The sequence below is a fragment of the Charadrius vociferus genome, unplaced genomic scaffold (assembly GCF_000708025.1).
Source record: "Charadrius vociferus isolate BGI_N301 unplaced genomic scaffold, ASM70802v2 scaffold32, whole genome shotgun sequence".
Taxonomy (NCBI): domain Eukaryota; kingdom Metazoa; phylum Chordata; class Aves; order Charadriiformes; family Charadriidae; genus Charadrius; species Charadrius vociferus.
The window spans coordinates 2,743,913-2,763,475 of NW_009647856.1; the positions used below are offsets into that span (position 1 = coordinate 2,743,913).

Below are 19,563 nucleotides of genomic sequence, written 5' to 3' on the forward strand. Positions count from 1 at the left end.
CTTTCGTCATAACATCCTTTATGTTTCCAGTAAGTACCTCAACTGTAACCAAGAAGACATGGTTAATGAACTTCTGGCCATTGAAATTCAGAAGAAAAACTAGTTCCTCTGTGTCACGCTCAGTTCTATGGTGTGTTGACAAAAATTTTACAGTAATACTGACTGATGGGAAGAAGTGGTTTTGACATGACATTAGATGACCATGTGAACTTGGATAAATACATGATTCCAGATGACAATTTTGCAGTATTTTTTGCCTAGTTAGAGTTACTCAGAAGAAGGTTATCTAGAGCAACAGATTGGATTGCTGCTAATAATACTTTGTATTTCGTAGTTTCCTGAATATGTTTGTTTTACAAGACCAAAGTGATAAATTCAGCAGTAAGGAAAACATTTGACATGTCTTTTTTGTTTATTTCCCCATTATATACACTGTCAATTAAAGAAGTCATTACCTTGAGCAAGCAAGTAATTACAACAGCCATGATAGTTTAGAGACCCAAGTTTAAAATCTTTGCAAATACCCAGGAACATTGTCAGGTTTCATTCTGCCTAAAATCCTTTAAAAAAAAAACAAACCTCCACACTAGTAACATAACAGATGACCTCTACTGCAGCACAAGTACAACAGTGGAAAACTGTTTGCTTCTTTTTTTTCTTTTCTTAGTTTGAGACGACAATGACTTACACTTAAAGATCTGTGTGTAGTATAAATTGTTTTTCTATGTTAAAGTTCAGAACACTTAGGAGGATACTAGGTGCAAGTAATGACCAGCAAGTTAGTAATAGCTGTTCAGGAAATTGCTCTATTGAAATGTAGAGATGCTGGAAATGTGAAAGTGTAAGAGGATTACATTTGAAACTGTAGGAAATTGAGTCCTCAGGACTGTGGTAAATGGATCCTTGTAGTTACTGATTACTTATTTTGCTAGCGATAAATACAGATCATACCAAAGCATCCAGGTAGACATTTGTCCATTGGACTTGTTTGGCTTTTTCTCCAGCTAAAACCATTGGTCTTCCCAAAACATCCAGATATTCCTGCCAAAAAGTGCAACAAACTCATCAAAGGGTAGTCATTAGATCAAAGCCCAGAAACAGCACAAAAATAAACAACCATGAAATAAAAACAATGAACAGATTGGGAAAAAAAAAAAAAAAAGAAGTCAAAACTCACCACTAATACAGGAGTAGTATTTAATTACTCCTTTAGAATTATAGTACCCAACTACTTAGTCTTCAGCGTACAGCATTTACTGCAAAGGCAATTCCCTGTACCTCATTCTCAGTCACATGGACCTTACACATCCATCACCATTGCTGTCTTTCCACAAAGTGAGAATTACAACTATTTCTGTTCCAAAATTAACTGCTAATGATATAATTTAATTACAAGCAGATCACAGAACCTTCAACCCAGAAGAGAGAGTGGGCGATGGAGGGTGTGTGGTGTAACAGCTGGGTATGTTGAGCTCCCACAGCAGAACTTGCATAACTTCTATTGGAACAAGAAATTCAGGGTTTTAAAGCCTCACAGTCCCTGCCTTCCTTCAGTTCTGGAGTATGGCTAAAGCTGGTGATCTTATGAGCTGTCAGATTTCTGGTCTGGTTTGGGAGTGGATGCCATCAAACTTGTTTCAGTCTTCAACCTTTTCTATTTGTCTGATCATATGAGGGATATTTCTTGCCAGACACTATCTGGAAGAGTTTAACAGAATCAAAGGACTCTTATTCAAGCCAAAAAAAAAGGACTCATTTTCTGCCAAAAAATGTCATGCCTGGGCTTGGAAGGACAAAGAACTGCTATGATATTTCTCTGCTTTTCTGGACATGTGAATGCATGGACTTTCAGACAACTAAAAAGAATATCTGTTCATCTGCACTCTCAGTTTGGATCACACCGTATAATTCCAGGGTCCTGTGCCCTTAATCATCTACACACATGGCTGCTAAAACTGTCTTGTGTGCTTTTTGAAGGAAAAAAGCTGTGTCTCTCCCAGACTGGTTGGATCTATCCAGGAACCTCTCCGGTAAGCAGAATTGTACCAGGTCACTGTTTCTGCCCAGTTGAGTTCAGATACTCTAGCAGGGCGATGCCCTCACGCACATCCACAGCCATGTAAGGAGTAATTAAATACTTCTCCATGTAACACAAACCCTTAGGATCACGCTGTGGCAGGAGGCAGACTACGAATGTCTAGACATGTTATAAAAAACTACGGGTTTCGTAGAACTTGAAAAAAAACATTGTTGCCGTGTCTCAGGATCAAAGAGGGACCATATAAAGCCAGGAGAAAAACTGAGCCCAAAACATAGCCCTTGTGCAGAGAGGGTCTGCAGGATAGAGACCACTTCAAGCGCTGTGTTGTGTGCACGTGGTCACGCTGCTTTATAAGGCTCTTGCTGCTGTGGGCCAGCTGGCCAGGGAAGCAGGGCTCACATTGTAAATTGGCTCACTGCAACTACTACAAAGAAATACATAAATTAGAATGCTTTAGCACAATAATACCTCACATGTAAAAGAAAGCCTCTCTTTTTTTCTCTGTTCTTAATGTAGTGCATCTTAAAATTCAGTTGATTCAAACAGCAGTGAAACACAACATATTTAAGAAGAGAAATTACTCCAACTATATCTACTTTTGGCCAATACACTTACCTGGGTGTTTATTCTTATGGCTCCAATGGATGGAATTTCATAATAATAACCTAAAATTTGGAACAGAAATAATACCATCTTAATATAATATACTGCTAGCCTCTTATTCTTGAGGAATTTCATTTAGCTTTTAACTGCTATTTTAATTTTAATAGAAATTATCGTGTATGAATGTAGTACTTTTTTAGTAGATGCCACCATATGAGGCCACATATGATGGGTCACCATGTCATATAGGCCAAGCCAGTTACTCTTAAGCAGTGAGAGTACATAACGTTTCTTTTGTCTGTTGTTTTTAAAGCTGAGATAATGTACTGAATTTGTGCTCCTGAATTTCCAGTTACCCTGATGTGCCAGTATACGTATTGGTCATTTTAACACACTGTGACAGCAACATAATTATATGCTGAATACATGTAGGAATGAGAGAATAAATACAGTCTGCCACAACAGTGACTTTCATAGCGGAAAAATATAAGGCACTCTGTGGAAAGGGTGAAAAAATCAAACTGGTATTTCTTCTAACTAAATGTCAGAAATGTCTTTATTCATCATTGATTATATGACTTATTTGTTTGAATTAAAAATGTTGCACGTATGCATCAATGACCCTGAAAAGACAGACACTGAGATCGTGTTTCAGACCAACTAAGTTGTAAGTCAAACTGGAACGAAGTGGGGAGGACTGGAGAGGTAAGAGTACTGAGGTTAGACGTTTAGTTCGCCATAAGCCATGAGTGAATTGGTAATAAATTAAAACTTTTCATTAAGGAAAAATTGAATAAAACTCTGCTTCTTTGGATGTGCAAACAAATAATCACGTCAATTTTGGACAGATTATGATCTTTTTGCCTTGACAATAAAATGACATAGGTGGTTATGCTTTAAGCCAGTTGGTTCTCATTTGTTTTAAAGCAACAGAGTTCACATGCAAACAGTATTTTGAGATACAAAGATGTTAGTTAAAAAAATGTCTGTTCAAAAAAACAAATGTTGATTTTCTGTAATTATCCGACAATACAATCAGGTCTTCATGAAGTTATAGTATCTTCTGCATAACTTGCCAGCAAACTGAGGGTTTCATGAGACCATGATAGGTATGTTATTCATACAGGCTATGGATTCTTCTATATTATTTTTTTTTTCTGTATCTATATCTTTCTCGTATCTTTGGCTTCTGTTATCCTGATGCCTGAGAATCATATCTTATCCTCCTTCCCTGGCAGTTTTAATTTTCAAGACCCTTTGTAATCTACCTCTCCACCTCTTGCTTCTTACTGATTTGTAAAATACTTTCACATTTTCAGTCAGGCCTGGAAATTGCTCTATTTAATATTAAACAATATTGTTTGATATTTTCTCTATTTTCTATTTATCTGTATTTATCTCTTATCTCTTGCTCCATAATTATACTGTAAGTTATTTGAGACACCTCTTTCTCACACTCTTTTTAAATGTTTCTGACCGTATTTTTCATGTAGAAATTTTAGAAGAAAACATTTTACTTCCTTACTTTCACCTTTTTTTACTTTTTTTTTCTATATTAAGAAATCAGGATAAAAATAAAAAATATAAGATCTTCTTAGAAGCTAAGAAATCACGACAAGAATAGATTTGATATTTTCATCGAAAAAGGGAAAAAAATGCAAGTCATTTTTTGGAGAAAAACAGAAAGAAATCCAACCAGCCAACCAACCAAATAAAAAATCCCTTTGTCCAGACCCCTTAATATAAAACAGCTTTGTTTAATTTCTTATCTGTCATCAGTTCCATCTTTTCATAGATGGCTATTACAACAAGATTTCTCAAAACTGAACTATAATATCTTATTATTATTACTAAAAATACTCTGATATTTGTCTTACAATATAAAGTTTTAAATAAAGTAATAAGAAATAAATAAGCAAGATTATTCTTTATATATATGCATATACACATTATTTCATCAAATATCTTTTTGGAATTTTTGTTAAAAAATACAATACAGCTAAAATGAGGCTGAAATTCTGCAATCTGAAAGTCTGCAATTTTTAGAGAACAATAAAGATATTGCCTACCCAAAGCTCTAGCAAAGAATAGTCTCAAAGTAAAACACAGTACCTTTATTTTCACAGGCCATCCACTGTATAGGTCCTTTGTCGTAATTATGCTGACCAACAGAAAATGTGAACACACGTACCTATGTGAGTTAAAAAACAATGCATATAACTATATGTTATTAATTAGCTGTAACTCTCAAGTTAATAATACTTGGATTTTTCATACATTTGAACAGAAAAAGGAAACCGTGAATTTTTCATTTTTTATCACCATAATAGATATACTGTTATTATGATATTTTATATATTCCTATTATCTGGTCCGTGAAGCAGAACTCAGGAAGAATGTCCTTTCATACATCTTTCATACTTTAAAGCTCTTACATTGGTTACCATCCATAAATAATTTAACTTTTTATTTCTAGGGTGGTCATTATAGCTCTTTAGGTTTTCTTAAATTAGTTGACTTAATCTTCTATTGGTATTAGATGCTCACCAATGAATTAAAATGAACATATGCATGGCAGTAGAATTCAAAGCAGTGCAAACCAGAATTTCTTAGGGTATAAAATATTTTCGGAAAAAAAAAAAAAAAAAAGGAAATGTTCAGATACAACAGAAAAAAAAAATCTCATTTTGCTCAGACTTTCAGTCTTTTTCATGTAAAACCACTAAATTGGTGCAACAGAGTTCCACGGAAGTGTTAAGCTCTGATATTTCCCTTTAAGCTCTTGTTATTCATTAAAGCTATATTTTTTATAATCATAATTCTTTTCTTTTTTGCTAATGAAACTCCAATCTATCTTAGCAACTGAGGGGAGTTATGGCTTCAGAAGCATTCATCAAATTCTATCCAAATGAAATTATTTTCCATGCAAATTGTCTGATTTGAATGAGAAAAATTTAAACCAAAAAACAGTATTGCTGGATACAAATTCAAAATCCTACAAGACACATAGAAAAATTGCAAATATTATGTTTCAGTTTCTGGATGAATATTTTGCTTCAAAGCTGAGCGTTTCTGTAAAAGGTGGGAAAAATATTTTCCCAATGGTTTTAATAAACTGTTCAGTTACCACCTCCCTCTGAAGGAATGTCCAACAACCAGACTACCTTTCCTTTTCAGGCATCTTTTTCTTTATGGACCTTTAACTTTATCATTTCACTTTCTAAATCACAGATCACTACATGAAATCAGAATATGAATTCCTTTCTATAGAACTTGATGACTATGTTTAAAATTAAACCGTAATACAATTAATCTGCATGCACTCTATAACTGAGTAATAATGTTTTATTTAAATAATAGTCACCATACAAAATTGCAGAAACTCCTTGTGAACCATTGATCATTGATAAGATTTTAAATTATTATTAATACAAATTTTCATCTCATTATTTATCATGTGTAATTACTACCTAAACCTTCATTTGTCAAATAAGCAACAAAACATGTGTGATGTAAGCAGAGCTTATGTATTAACCAAGAGCTGTAGGAATATCTCCAAATCATCAGTTAGCAGTTAGCAATTGACAAAATTTTATTAGTGTTGACCCATATACGCAAGGAGGGTGAACAAAACTTTGTGTTAGATGTCATTTTTAATTAACAATATTTTTTGATTTGCTTTATCTGCACAAACCCTTTGTTTCTGCAGTTAAAAGCAAAATTAAAACAACTACTCTGCCGCACTGAATGCTGATTCAGGTGTTTGGTTGTTGTTTTTTTAAAATGCAGACAAAATTTGAAGTTTTTCAATGAAACTAATAACACTATTCCATACAGAGTCCTTTCTCAGCAATGAGTCAAGCCAATTATAGTTCTAGTTACCCAGAGAGGTATGGGAATGACTGTACATGTGTGATGGTAAAATTTTGTTCTCATAGTTGGTATGGATAGAGACAGATGAAAAATGCCTTCTAGTACCTTGAAAATATCAGATACTGGCAACATGACTTCACCTGATGTGTCTACATCTCATTTATTATTTTTTTTTTAACACTGTATCACATTGTAAACTGAAGTTACATTTGCCATCCCCCATTTGTTCTTGACCTCTTTTAGGAAATGTCAGCTATAACTCTTCTAATGGATCTTTCTGTTTCTATTTAATTACCACCTATTTTTTTTCCAAGCTGAATATCACAATGTTGTTTTCTATTGGTATCCCTCAGCTCACAAGGACCCTGCCTACCCCGGGGTTGTTTTTTTTTGGACCCGCACTTACTCCCAGTTCAGTGGCCACTAACACTTCATTCAGATTACATTCTTCTCAAAAATTATCGTGTAAGAAAAAGCCCACTCAATGCCACTAGTTAGATAGTTGAGTGACCTGATGTCTTTTTTGGATTAAAAGTAGCTAATTAGGTTAAGATGGAGTCATGTGGATTCGCTTGTGTGTGTATAAAACACATGAGTCAATTAGACTGGACTGTCTCACATTTGATCTCAAATGCAAAAATGAAACACTGCGTTGGATTCAAGTTGCAAAATGGTATGTAATTTAGGGAAAAGAAGCAGCGTGTTAAATCTGTAACTAATCTATAAAGAATTCAGAATTTAAATTATTGACAACAAGCAGAGGACAATATATCTGATTTACTGTTCCTTGGATAATTAACAGAGATAAAGAACTGCAACGAAAATTGGAGTTTTTAATTGTTACTTGGTTTGGCAAGAGGGTGGAACATTCAAAAGAGTTTTCTTTTTCCTATTGCCTCATCTGGAATTGAGTAGAATGACAGACCAGCTGGAAAAATGAGTCAGCAAGTCAAATTAAACAAGCCAATTTTAGCAAAAAAACATGCTCTGTGCTAATATTTTCTGTGACAGGACCCAGAGTCAGCCAAAGGACTGAGATGCATCTGTCTATACCTTTTCTTTATAGACATCTCTCTAAAGAAGACAAAAGGTTTTTAAACTAAAAAAAAAAAAAAAGACAGATTTAATTACTTTTAATGCAGAATTTATGACCAAGAACACTTGGAGCAACTAGATCAGACATAATGGATATCAGTACCTCTCCCTTTGCCTGTCCTTCCTTTTAAGTTTGGTTTCAACCAAGTAAGTGGATTTCTGAGTTGAAGCAAACTGCCAAGTACTTTTTGATCCCAAGAAGTTGTTTTCCATCCCCACCAAGGGCTGGTTATTTCTTCTCTGTGCTTCTCTGCAGCCTCTTAGGTTCTGTGCACAATACAGGTTCCCAAGTCCTTTTGCTATGACTCTTGCTCTCCGCCATCCACACCAGCAGATGGACACTTCTGTCTCCCAAACCATTTCCCAGGGACTGTGCAACCTTGCCTCCACACAGAGGAGATCCATTTACTTTCTTCACAAAGAAACATAACTTTCATATCAATAAAAACCAATGGCTCAATCAGAAAAACAAATAGGAGCTATCACACGTTCTGATTTTCAATGGGGTTAATCAAAGTAAAGTACTTCCAGAAAACTCATACCCTTAGAATGGAGAAAAAATAGAGATGGGCACCAGGCTGCTCTGCCAGGCCAGTCAGATACAGTCTTGAATCTGTTCTGAAATGTAAGAGTCCTAATTTCTACCACTGAGTGTCCAAGTCCAGAGCTGTGTTAGCTCTGTCAGGAGCGTATCGTGTGCTGGTAGTGGATAGCTAATTTTCTGTACTTTTCTTACTCTGAAACTAATCTTGGGGAGAAAACACCAAATCTCTTATTCTTTGTATTATTCATTTACAGTATATAGTAGAGCAATATACTTATTAACAAGCAAAATAATTGTATTATTAATGTAAGGACAATCAGATACTAAGTGGTGCAGGCTGCCCAGAGAGGTTGTGAAGTCTGCCTTCATCGATGATTTAAAGACCAGACTAACTAAAGCCCTGAGCAATCTAGCTTGATCTTATTCCTAACATTGGACTAGAGACCTCCTGAGGTCCCTTGCAACCTGACTTATCCTAGGATCCTATGAAGGACATCAAAGGAAAACAGGCAAAATTCCAACTCCTAATAAGAGGAAGTGGTAGACAATAAAGAATGCTACAGAAAATAAAGGCAGAAGTACTGTTTTGAGGAATATACAATTGCCTAATTATATAATTAATTTTCTTTTTATTTTTTATTTCTCTCTAGCAGAAGAAGCTCATAAAAATCAAGGTGAATAGAAGGATTCTGACTGCTACAGATAGTAGGGGATAATGGCACTCAAGAGAGTTGTGATGAAGACAGAAATGAAGAGCTACCCATGAAAAGGCTGCTTTCCCTATAGGTCTCAGTTGCTTTGTACCTATTTTATTTCTTCATGTCGCTATTGGAATGAAATAAAGTAAGATTAAATTAAACTCTTCCTTTGGGTGTTTCATGTTTTGAGTATTACAGAAAATTAACAGTTTGAGTGAAGCTAATTCAAAGTGGGAACTAAGCACAAAAATCACCCTTGCTGTTTAGATCACTGCATATATGTGTAGGCAATACGTGTAGGCCTACAAGAGTTTGAGAAACTGCAACCAATCTGCAAGTGGTTCAGAGTGGATGAACATGCATATTTTTTGACAGATAAATTATTTGTCTTGAGCACTGTGCTGCTGCAATGAGAGAGCTCTCAATAACCATTCATGTGTATCTCTTCATTACACTGTTTAGGAGAAGATTAACTGACCTTGGGAGATACATATGTCTCTTTATCAGATAGCAAGAGAGCTACATGATTAATTTACTCAACTAGATGCAGGCAAGATGAATCCCATCATTTTATGTCTATCATGTGAAAACATCAAGAGTGCATCTTTCTCTACCACTAGATAAACAAACTTACTGAGGCAAAAATTGATCTCATCAAATCATGCAACTTCAGTTTTCATGATGACATCATGATTTCAGAATATTTTAATATGGCCTTTATAACTGCAGGGAAACATTCAAACTTAATATCTTTTGCTATAGACCAAGAGAAGCTGTGATATAAAGGAATAACAGTAATTCCAACATGATACGGGAAATTATTTTCCCCACTAATGTGTTTATAGATTATCAGATCTGATGAAAATTCTTTGCACTGTATATTTAATAGGTACACTTCTGAAATAAGAGGACAATACACAAAGTTTATTTTTCTGAATAAAATCATAAAACTGCTTTTCTAAATTCCTCTATGCACTCCACCTTCTAAATACCTTGAAAATGTAGCCTTTAAGCCAATTAGTCATTCTGGTACTCTTCTGCCACAGGTCAGGAAAATGGTATGTGGTTTTCAGGCTGCTACAGTTAAAACTTTGAATCCATTTTTTTCATTACTGTCTTTACATCTGTGGGCAAAAATCTGAAGATGATTTTGGATTCTTCTATGAAGTGAGACCAGAAGGCATTTATGAACAATCTGAACTGAGAACAGAACTTTCGAAGACAGTCTGAAACTCCTGTATACAAATTAGGAAACCGCCTAGGATTAGCCAATAAGAAGTACCAAATAAAGAGTTTCACCTAAATTCGGGTCCATAACCTGTCATGCTGAACTGCGCAATTCAGGAATTCCAGGGGTGCAGTCCTGAACCATTTGGGTTATAGCTATAAAAGTACAGTGGCTTTGTTTTCCTAGGAAGCACAGGGAGAAGAGAAATAGAAGTCCTGTGTTTAACAGTGAGGGTAAGACTCACAATGATGTGCTAGAGGGAAGTTTTAGGGTCCCTTAGGCAATATTTATGTAGAAATAAAATGGGACATAACCCATTTTCTTTCTCAGGCCGTGAGGGCAAGTGACACAGCATGCCTTACATCTCTACGGCTATAATATGTTGCCTTCCTCCCTCCCTCTCCCACCCCCTATATTGGGTGGTTTCATTATAACGTCTTTTGGGAACAGTCTCTGGCTCACACTAGCCCCTGAACTGAACCCAGGCATTGTTCAAAAGAGCTGATTGCCACAGGCCAAGAACCATACCATTGGGTCTGTTAACAATTAAAGAGTATGGATAACCATGGACATTTATCCAGCCTGCACCCTGGCCTTGGACTGTTCATTAGTATGGACACAACTGTGTGATTCACTCATATGAATCAAGCTGGTTATCTCGTGATGGATGAGCAGGGCTCACACTTTTCAAAATGACTGTGACAGTGGTGCCTCCAGTCTTTTAGATGAGAGTTCAACGCTCAGACAAAAGAGGTCTGAGTTCATGTTTCTCAGTGTGATCAAATTCCTACTTCTACTGCTACGAATACCGGGCTCAAGAGAGTTCAGAAGTTGGAGATTTAGGCTTTTGTATGTTTCTCTCAGATTGCCTACACATTTGCCCTTAATAGCAATTGGGAAAAACCCAGAGATGACCTAAGCAGTGGGGTATGAAACCTAGTCAGGTGCTAAGGCTGTGAAGTTATAAAGGTCTAGAACTCAAAATGCAGAACTTAAAATTTTATGTCAAATTAGTAAATACCAAGAATGGCATGATACAGCAACAGAAAGAGAAAACTCTCCAAAAAAATGTGTAGACTTAGGGAAATTGGGGAGAAAAAGCCCACATGGGAAACAATAAGAATTTATCTCTCAAATATTTAGATGCAAAGATAATTGCAGGTGGGACATCTTTGGATTTATAGACAGGAAGAAAGTATGAATGCATTTGATAAAACACCTACTTGAGTGTTTCCATAATTGTCCCTCTATGGTCTGATTCAGCAAGACATTTAACTGTACAAGTAATCCACTAGACATCAAGGGGATTCTTCAATTGAGGCATGTGTTTAAAGACTAATAGAGCAGGTCCTTGGAACTGCTTTTCTAGACATTTATCCACAGTGAATTATTTCTCCCAGACTTTCTATGTATACTTGCAGTCTTCTCTATCATTAATATCTTTCATAAACTGAAATTCAAACCCAGACTTCAAGATTCAATGCTGACTTACGAATTCATGGTCTAATTATAGTCTGTATAATTATAGCCTAATGAAGAAAAGAAATAATGACACTCTAAAAATTAGCTCACATTATATTCTAATGTTATTCCTTCTTCTATCTTAAAATAAAAAGAAAAACTAAATTTGTTACATATTAGGAGATTATTGGAGAATCTAACTTGCTTTGGGTGTGATTCAATACTGATAGTATGGGTCCGAAACCATTTAATAGTCTTAATATACTGGGAAAATAGATCCAAGAGCACTGATGTATAGTATGGTTACATGTAGTTACTCTACAAAAGGAACTAAAAACTGAGGATTATACCCGTATTCATATAACATATGCATTAAATGAAAGCTGCATGTTCACTGAAGAAGTCTTCAAAGTGAATATTATGAATCCCTGAAATGTGTTTTGAGAATTGCAAAGTGTTTAAAAAAGAAAAAAAGTATTTTTGTCCATCTTGCTTTGTTTCATGTTTCATATCTGCATGAAAATGGGGATGTTTTTTAGTGCAGAGGTTAAAAACACCATTATGGCTAACATTTTGAAAAAAAAACACCAGAATTAACAGTCTCACAGAACTGAAAAAAATACTAATTCAGTTACACTGTTCTACATCTTCTTAGTGCCACCTTGTGGAACTACAGCAACTCATTCCGTACTCCCTGAAGGGCCAGCATGCAGTGTCCCTTCCTCTTCTGCCTCGCGGCTAAAAGTAAGAAGGTACAAACACCCTGCTGCTGATACCTACTAATCTACCTCTGCTAAATTGAGCATAATTACATTGTTGAACCACTGATGATATGTTCCTTTAAGTCTTCACCTAGTTTAGACTTAGTCTTTGATGAGCCAGAAGTATCACAGAAGTACAAGTGGGATTATTCAACTCTATGCTCAGAATAACTTAATGTAAGAATATCACATAATGACAAGGAGGCTATGTCCTCTGCACTACACTGTCTCTACAAATAAGGTGAAGTTTTTAATTTCAACATTTTCCAGGTGTAGGTACAAATCAGCTTTGTTTCGTTAGCCTTTTACCTCAGTCTCAAAACGGCAGTAAGAGAAAAGCTGTGCTTTCAAAAGCACCAGTAGGACTTCACAATGATGTGCTTGGATTTAAATATGAGAGTCAACCAGGCTGTGTCTACCCAACCAAAAACTGTGCCTTGACCAACTCTCTAGCCTCAAGAGCAACTGTGGCAGCAGAGCGCACATAACCTGCATAGGAGCTAAACCAGTGCTCCTTCCCTCTTCCCCTTTCCTTCCTGCCCTGGGAGGAGTCCCAGCACCTTGTTTGGGGGTGCGGCAGTTGGCAGAGGCTGAAAATCTCCCAGGTTTAACTAACAGTTGAAACCTATAAATGACTGCAGGACAGTCTCCAAGCCCACATCTTGGCCCCGTGTAATTTACTAGTATAAATGGTGCCTGAAGACTTTTAGATTAATACAGTGTTTCCAATAGAGTGTAATAAAGATGCTGTGTGCTTAACTCATCCCTCTGAAAGGCAGAGATGGATTTTATCTAGAAAGTCCTCAAATAGTCCTTAAGTAGTTTTCTGTGACGCAGATTTGTGGCTGTAGCTCTGGCTCAAAGGATGTTGGTGCACTGGTTGCTTTGCCTGTGATTTCCACCAAAACTGCTGTCCTCACCGGACAACCCCGCCGCACCTCGGAAGTAAATGCAACGACTCAGTCTGGATCAGGTGATTTTCTAGCCACTCATTCTGTCTCACAGTCTTCAAATAAAGAAATTACACTACCATCTTTTAACAATTCAGCTCTTGAATATTTTACTTTGACTAGCCGGGTTCTATTGAAACACAGTTGATGTGTTTCCTTCCGTGGTTATATTAATAACAAAGTTTCTTTGGTGAAATGAAGAACAATTAAATTCCTCCTTTCCCTAAGCTGCTTCTCCCTGACACTCAGCATTTAGCATTCCCTGAAGTCTTTTTTTTTTTTTTCTGAGAGATCCTTGCAAATATGGTGGCCCATATAAGTAACCAGACAAAGGAGATGACAAAGTAATTCCCTCTGTACTCTGGATTAAAAGCATTTTAGGCGTTTCTTTGATAGTCAGAATGACATTTGGAGGCAGCTGAGCAGCTGAAAAGGACCAGATTAATTAGAGAGATATTTACTGTTCATATTGTGACACAAAGCCTTCTTTTTTTTCCTCCTCATTTTTTTTTTTTTTTGGTCTTATAAGCCCCAGGGAAGAAATATTACAAATATCAGCTGAGGATTTAAAGGATAATTTAATATTCAAAAAAATAAATTCAAACGCTAATTTAGTCAGGTACTCTGACCTATCTGACTGTTTTTTCCTGCAAATAGTCTTTGTTTGAAAATAGGGTACTAACAGTCTGCTTTATACAGTTACTCCCTCCATTTTTTACTCCCAGTACTCCAGCTCTTGTGCAGTGTGGAAAATGCTGACTGAAACTAAATATCTGCAAATGCCAAACAGTTGTATCAGAAAAGTGAAAAGGATGAAAGGAAAGGGAAGGGCCATTGGAAATTCTCATTTCCAGCAAAACCCATTTACAGAAAATCTTCCTCTATGGGATTATCAGTTATACAAAGTTCACGTTTAATTTTACAATGGTCTGATCATCATAAGAATATGACAATTCTAAATGAAAACGATTTAGTGAGCATGAAAAAGGGTATGCCTGCTAAACAGGTGAAGGCACTTTTGCCCTTGTTCACATGCTGTTTCTTGGAGATTGGCCTGGAGACAGAAGAGTATCTTCAGATCACCTCAAGAGATGGAGATTTAAGGATGAAAATGCTTCATGTTTGGTTCCCTTTCTTTTTTTTTAGGGGGAAAAAAATTTAATAACTACTGCATAGCAAAGGAAACTCAGCACTTCCATACAGGACTGTGTTCAGGGCAACCTGACCTTGTCTCTGCTTGCAGGTAAGACGTTCCATTACTGACACAAGCAGGCACTGACGATGCCTGCTGTCAGCAACTGGCAAATGTCTTAGCATGGCTGAAAGACCGAGTCTTATGTGCAATCATGTAATAGAGACTGTCCTTCACAGTTAGCAATTAATGCAATCACTGTGCAAGCTCATGCATTGTACTTCTTGCCAAACTACTCCTGAAATCTCAAGATTGTCTAAGAAACATTGTATATGTACAGATTTACAGATACCATCTATTCTATGGATGGTTTAATAATAATAAAATTAATCATGACACAGTTCACTCCTATACTGAATGATAAGCATTTTCATTTCTTTTATAATCAGCTAAATTAAATTTTCAGGGAAAAAAAAATAGAACTGATCCTACATGCAATCTACAGGTAAAATAACTTTGGGGGTTGTCTCTAACCCTGGTGTGTTTAACGGTTTGTGACAGTGTTCTTAGTAAATTTAGCTGTAAATTTTGCATTCACAATGGCTGAAAGAGAAGAGCAGAGACAACATATCGTAGTGCAATGACAGTGAGGTGACAAGATATAAGCTGGTTTTCAGTCTATGATGTGAGATAAGTGAATTTTAATGATCTCTCACAAAAGCTGTCTTTTTATTGAAAAAAGATAAAAAGATATAAAGCCTTATTTTTAAATATTCTTCTTACAGAGAAAGTTATTATAGACAAAATATTGCCTTAGAGGGTTTTGGTTTTGTCTTTGTTTTTGTTTTCAAATAAAATAGCACCTACAGACTAGGTTTGCAACAGAAAGAATTGAGGTTATTGCTGTTTTTCCTGGCTACCTGTAGAACCAAGAACACAATATGGACAGTCTGCATTATACAATTCATCACCTTCAAAGAGGCGGCTTCATAAAATAATTTGTAAATAAACTGATATTTTTTCTTGTTAAAAAGATCCATTTAAATAAAGTCAGAATTATTAAAAAAATACATTTGCAGCTTGCACTCCAGCTTCTTTGGTCAGTATGGATTAACTGTTTTCTTTTGTATATGACTAACAATGAAATTATGGAGCACAGAATTCCCACCTAAGCCTCAGCAAACTGAATACGTCATTTTGAATTTTATACAAAGCTAACATGAATATGACTTTGACTAAAATGACTGACTTCAGATAAAAGCTAAGTATAGAAACAGAGGAATGGAGACACATAATAGGCTAAGAATTCAGAGACTACATATGCTGACCCTGTTCTGATTTAAAAAATAATTTTTCCCTCTATATTTTAGGAATAATACCTGTAAAAATGTTTGTGAAAACCTCAAGAAAAAATAACTAAAAACTTATCCTTGAATGTTATTTTCCATAACCACAAAAGTCAAAGACTGTAAAGTCAGTTTCTCATTCTTCTATTAAAGACATTTTGTTCCATATAGCATGTTAAATTCTGCATATTAAATTCCATCCTGTAGAATGCAAAAGATTAAAGAATGTGACTATGATTTCCTGGACAAATGACAGAGCAGATTTTAGCCTTTTCTTTGGGATGAATCAGGATTTTGAATCCAAGTTACTTTCTAAGCAGAGACTGGGGTATTTTCTGTTTGTTTCTCACCAGAAAACTCAACCCTTACTTGAGAGAGGAATTTTTCCTTGCTTTTTGTCAAAACAAATATTTTTTTGCAAAATGCTATACAAATAGGCCTTTTTAATTACATAAAATAATTCTTACTCTTGATAAGATTTCACAGACAGTGCTTCTTCATCTCAGCTATTGAGGTTTTCTCCCAAAAAGCAACCCTTCTTTACACTGTCTGCAGCAATCTCTAATACTTTACATTTAAGTTGCACAGGGTTTCTACTTGCTTAAGTGAAGTTTACAGTACACCTACACTTATGCTTTCTCATTTCCCATTTCATATCCCTTTTCTCTGTTATGCTTCTGGAATATACAAACATATATTTCTTGTTATCTGAATGGATTGCAACTTTGTTTCTTGAAATTTTCATTTCCTTCTTAACCTGTCATCTGTTTAGGCTGCTGCATGCATACATCTCGTGCTACCATCTGTTTGTTTCAGCTGTTCTCTTATTCTCTTGCCTACTACAGAGATTCCCATTCTGTAACTTGTCCCTTTGAGCCCCAGTATAAAGGCTTCTACATATTTCTGTCTGTTTTTTCCACCAATGTGTTGGCAAACCTTTTCAAAGATGTCCCATCCCATCTGAAACAATTCCATCTACTAAGACGCTAATGCTCAGCTAATGTTCATCATCTGTCTACCAGTTGACCTAAGCAGCATTTAGAAACCAAGGTTTGTATCAAGTTTTAGAGTCACTTAATAATAGTTAATTCTTTTTTAAAATACATTCTGTTATGTTACATTAGTTACATTACTTATTCTATTAAGTGGACAAACTATGCAGTTTCTTCCCGGCAAGTTGCACTCTTACACCAATGTTGTAAAGTTAACCTTTGGAAATCTCTAGATTCAGTGAATACACAAATGTCAGAATCTTGACTATGCAATGGGTAACTTTATAGAAAAACATCTGTTTGTCTTCTTAATAATTTTTTTTCTTGTGTCCAGTTTTGCTTCTCTATCTGCAGAACACAATTCTTAACTTCTAAATTTTCTCCAGTCTTATGTTTTTAAATGAATGGGATTTGTAAGTCTCTCTTACGTGGTACTTTCAGCAGAACAACTTATATTTTCTCTGTCTACAGCTGCACTCATTACAGTCAGTTCTTTGAGTTTTACTTATGGCACTTCCTTTAATAAACACCAGAAGCATAGAAAAATTATTTGTAACTTTAGTTATATAGATTCATGCAGATAAAGCAATATGGTGTGAGACACAATTCCTGAATATCTTGTAGCAGGTTAGGAAAATTTCTTTTTCTAGAAGATGCCAAGAACAGTTAGATTTATTTCTGAATTTTAAGGAGGAATTAACTGAAAATCTAGAAGGAAGAGGATCATTTGAGTGAAAGATCAAGAAGTTTTTTCTATTTTGAGGAAAGGAAGGTATGACAGCAGTAAAACAAGGATAAAATTTCAAAAAGAGACTTCAACAAACTCAGAGAACTACCTAGCTGAGTATTGTGGGAAGATAATCCAAAGAACAAAGGGTTACAAGAAAGCTGGCAATTCATGAAGAGGAATACATTTAGCATACAAGAAGAAACTGTCTAATGCAATGTAAGATTAAAAATACTTAGAAAACCAAACACAGAAACTAAAATTGAAGGATATCTGTAAAAAAACAGCAGTTACAGAAAAAAAACTTTCAGAGAAAAACAAAAAACAAATATGGTTCAATAACATAATGCCGTTTCAAAACTTAAGTTATATACTATGATGTATTTACCTAAGTGCTGTGTGAAAAAAAAGCTACAGAAACTACTCTGTTCTCCTGATGCCACTTAAGGTTCTCTAACTTTTCACGACCATGTTTTAAGTTAGAGATAACATGCCATTATACACAATGGAGAAGACAATAAAGAATGAAAAAAAATTAAGATATAATGTAGGAGAATTTGAAAGAAGTTGGTTTGTTTAGCTGAAAAGAAAAAGGTTGAAAAGAAAAGTTGGATGAGGGTGACAACATAAAAATGGTTTCCTAAAATGTAAGAGAAAATTATGATGAGAATTAATTGTCTCTGTAACAAATGTAAAATGAAAAGAAAAAAACCCTCAAAGCTCATTTTGCCTTAAGGAAATTTAGGGAAAACTTTCTAAACAGGTAAGGGTTGAAATAGAAAAACATAGATACCTAAGGAAGCTGTGGAACTGGGTACTTTAAAGAAGAGGTTACATAAACATCAGCAGGTATGGCCTAGGTATTAAATTTATCATTGCAGAACATCCCATTCCTCCAATTCTTGAATTACAGCAGAATACAATCAACTCACACTGCATTTCACTGCAATGCCAGATTCATAACAACGAATGCACCGTTGATACACAGGGAGACTGAGATGGGACAAATCTTCTGATGCATAACCTCAACCAGTTATGCCATATGAAGCATTTTGTTTGTGTAAATAAGTAAAATATTGTCTGACTCTCTTGTTTTCATCCCAAAACAAACATAATGTGCTTTCTATATTAAGTGATATCCTACCCCTGTTGCCTTGATTAATCATTTTATGCCATCTGCAGCATCAACCTCTATGTGATACTCTGAATCAATCACTATTAATGTCGTGGCTGGGAATTGAAGATCAACAAAAATAGAAGTATCAAATAGACCCCTCCATGCCAAATTTGAAGGAAATAAGCTGCCACTTGGGTTTTATGTAATAGATACGCACGATTCTAATAAGACTGATAAGGTTACTTTTCAACAAAGCTATATTAAAAATTTCATTAGCGTTCTGCAGTTCTCAACACCACCACGCGGATTTTTATCTTGCACAGTAGATAAAAATATCACGTGGTAACCCAGATGGACTCATGCTCATAACGAAGCAGCAGCCTGAAGAGAAGCTCAGTATCAACACATGAACGTGTGTGTGGAAACATGCATGAAGAGGCTCTTGTGCCTGCAGAGCTTCCTAAAATAAACCCTCCTCTGACTTGCTGCACTTTCTGCTGCCCCTCCTAAGTCTGCAGCAATCTTGCTCAACAAGATAGTGTCCATATATAGAACAGCACATGGGATGAGAGGGTTGAAGGGAAAAGTAGATGAAAAAGGGAGAAGAAATGTAATGGATATGATTTCCTTATTGAAGCCTTTAAGAAAAACGTTAAATGTGATGTTATATAGTCTAAAGGTAAAGGGGTCAGTGAAAAACAGTGTGGGAAAGGCTGTGATAGACTGCTGTAATCTAACAGCTTTGTCAGGGCATGGACACATGGTAGTAGAATGTCAGCTTAGGATCGCTAAAAGGACAATATTTTTGAAAAAGAGTATCCTAAAAATCACTATACTCTGACTCCTAGTGTAGGAAGAGGGCTTCACACACCATCAGGTAACTGTGGTTCAAAATGTAGGTTTATGTGGAAAAACGTGTGCTTAATATTGTATTGAAAATTGTGTGGATTATACACGGCTATGACCTTAAATAGCTCAGTATTGAGCAACTTGAC

General features: G+C 35.6%; 1 protein-coding gene across 1 annotated transcript in view; it reads right to left on the reverse strand.

Moving 5' to 3' along the window:
* The window catches only part of CACNA2D1 (calcium channel, voltage-dependent, alpha 2/delta subunit 1), a 420,200-nt gene that overhangs the window by 51,844 nt on the left and 348,793 nt on the right, over positions 1 to 19,563 (reverse strand). The window contains exons 13-15 of the mRNA XM_009882926.1: positions 4,757 to 4,835; positions 2,657 to 2,706; positions 952 to 1,041 (exon numbers count right to left, since the gene is read on the reverse strand). Coding sequence (XP_009881228.1) covers positions 952 to 1,041; positions 2,657 to 2,706; positions 4,757 to 4,835 — 219 coding nt within the window. The remainder of the gene's footprint in view (positions 1 to 951; positions 1,042 to 2,656; positions 2,707 to 4,756; positions 4,836 to 19,563) is intronic.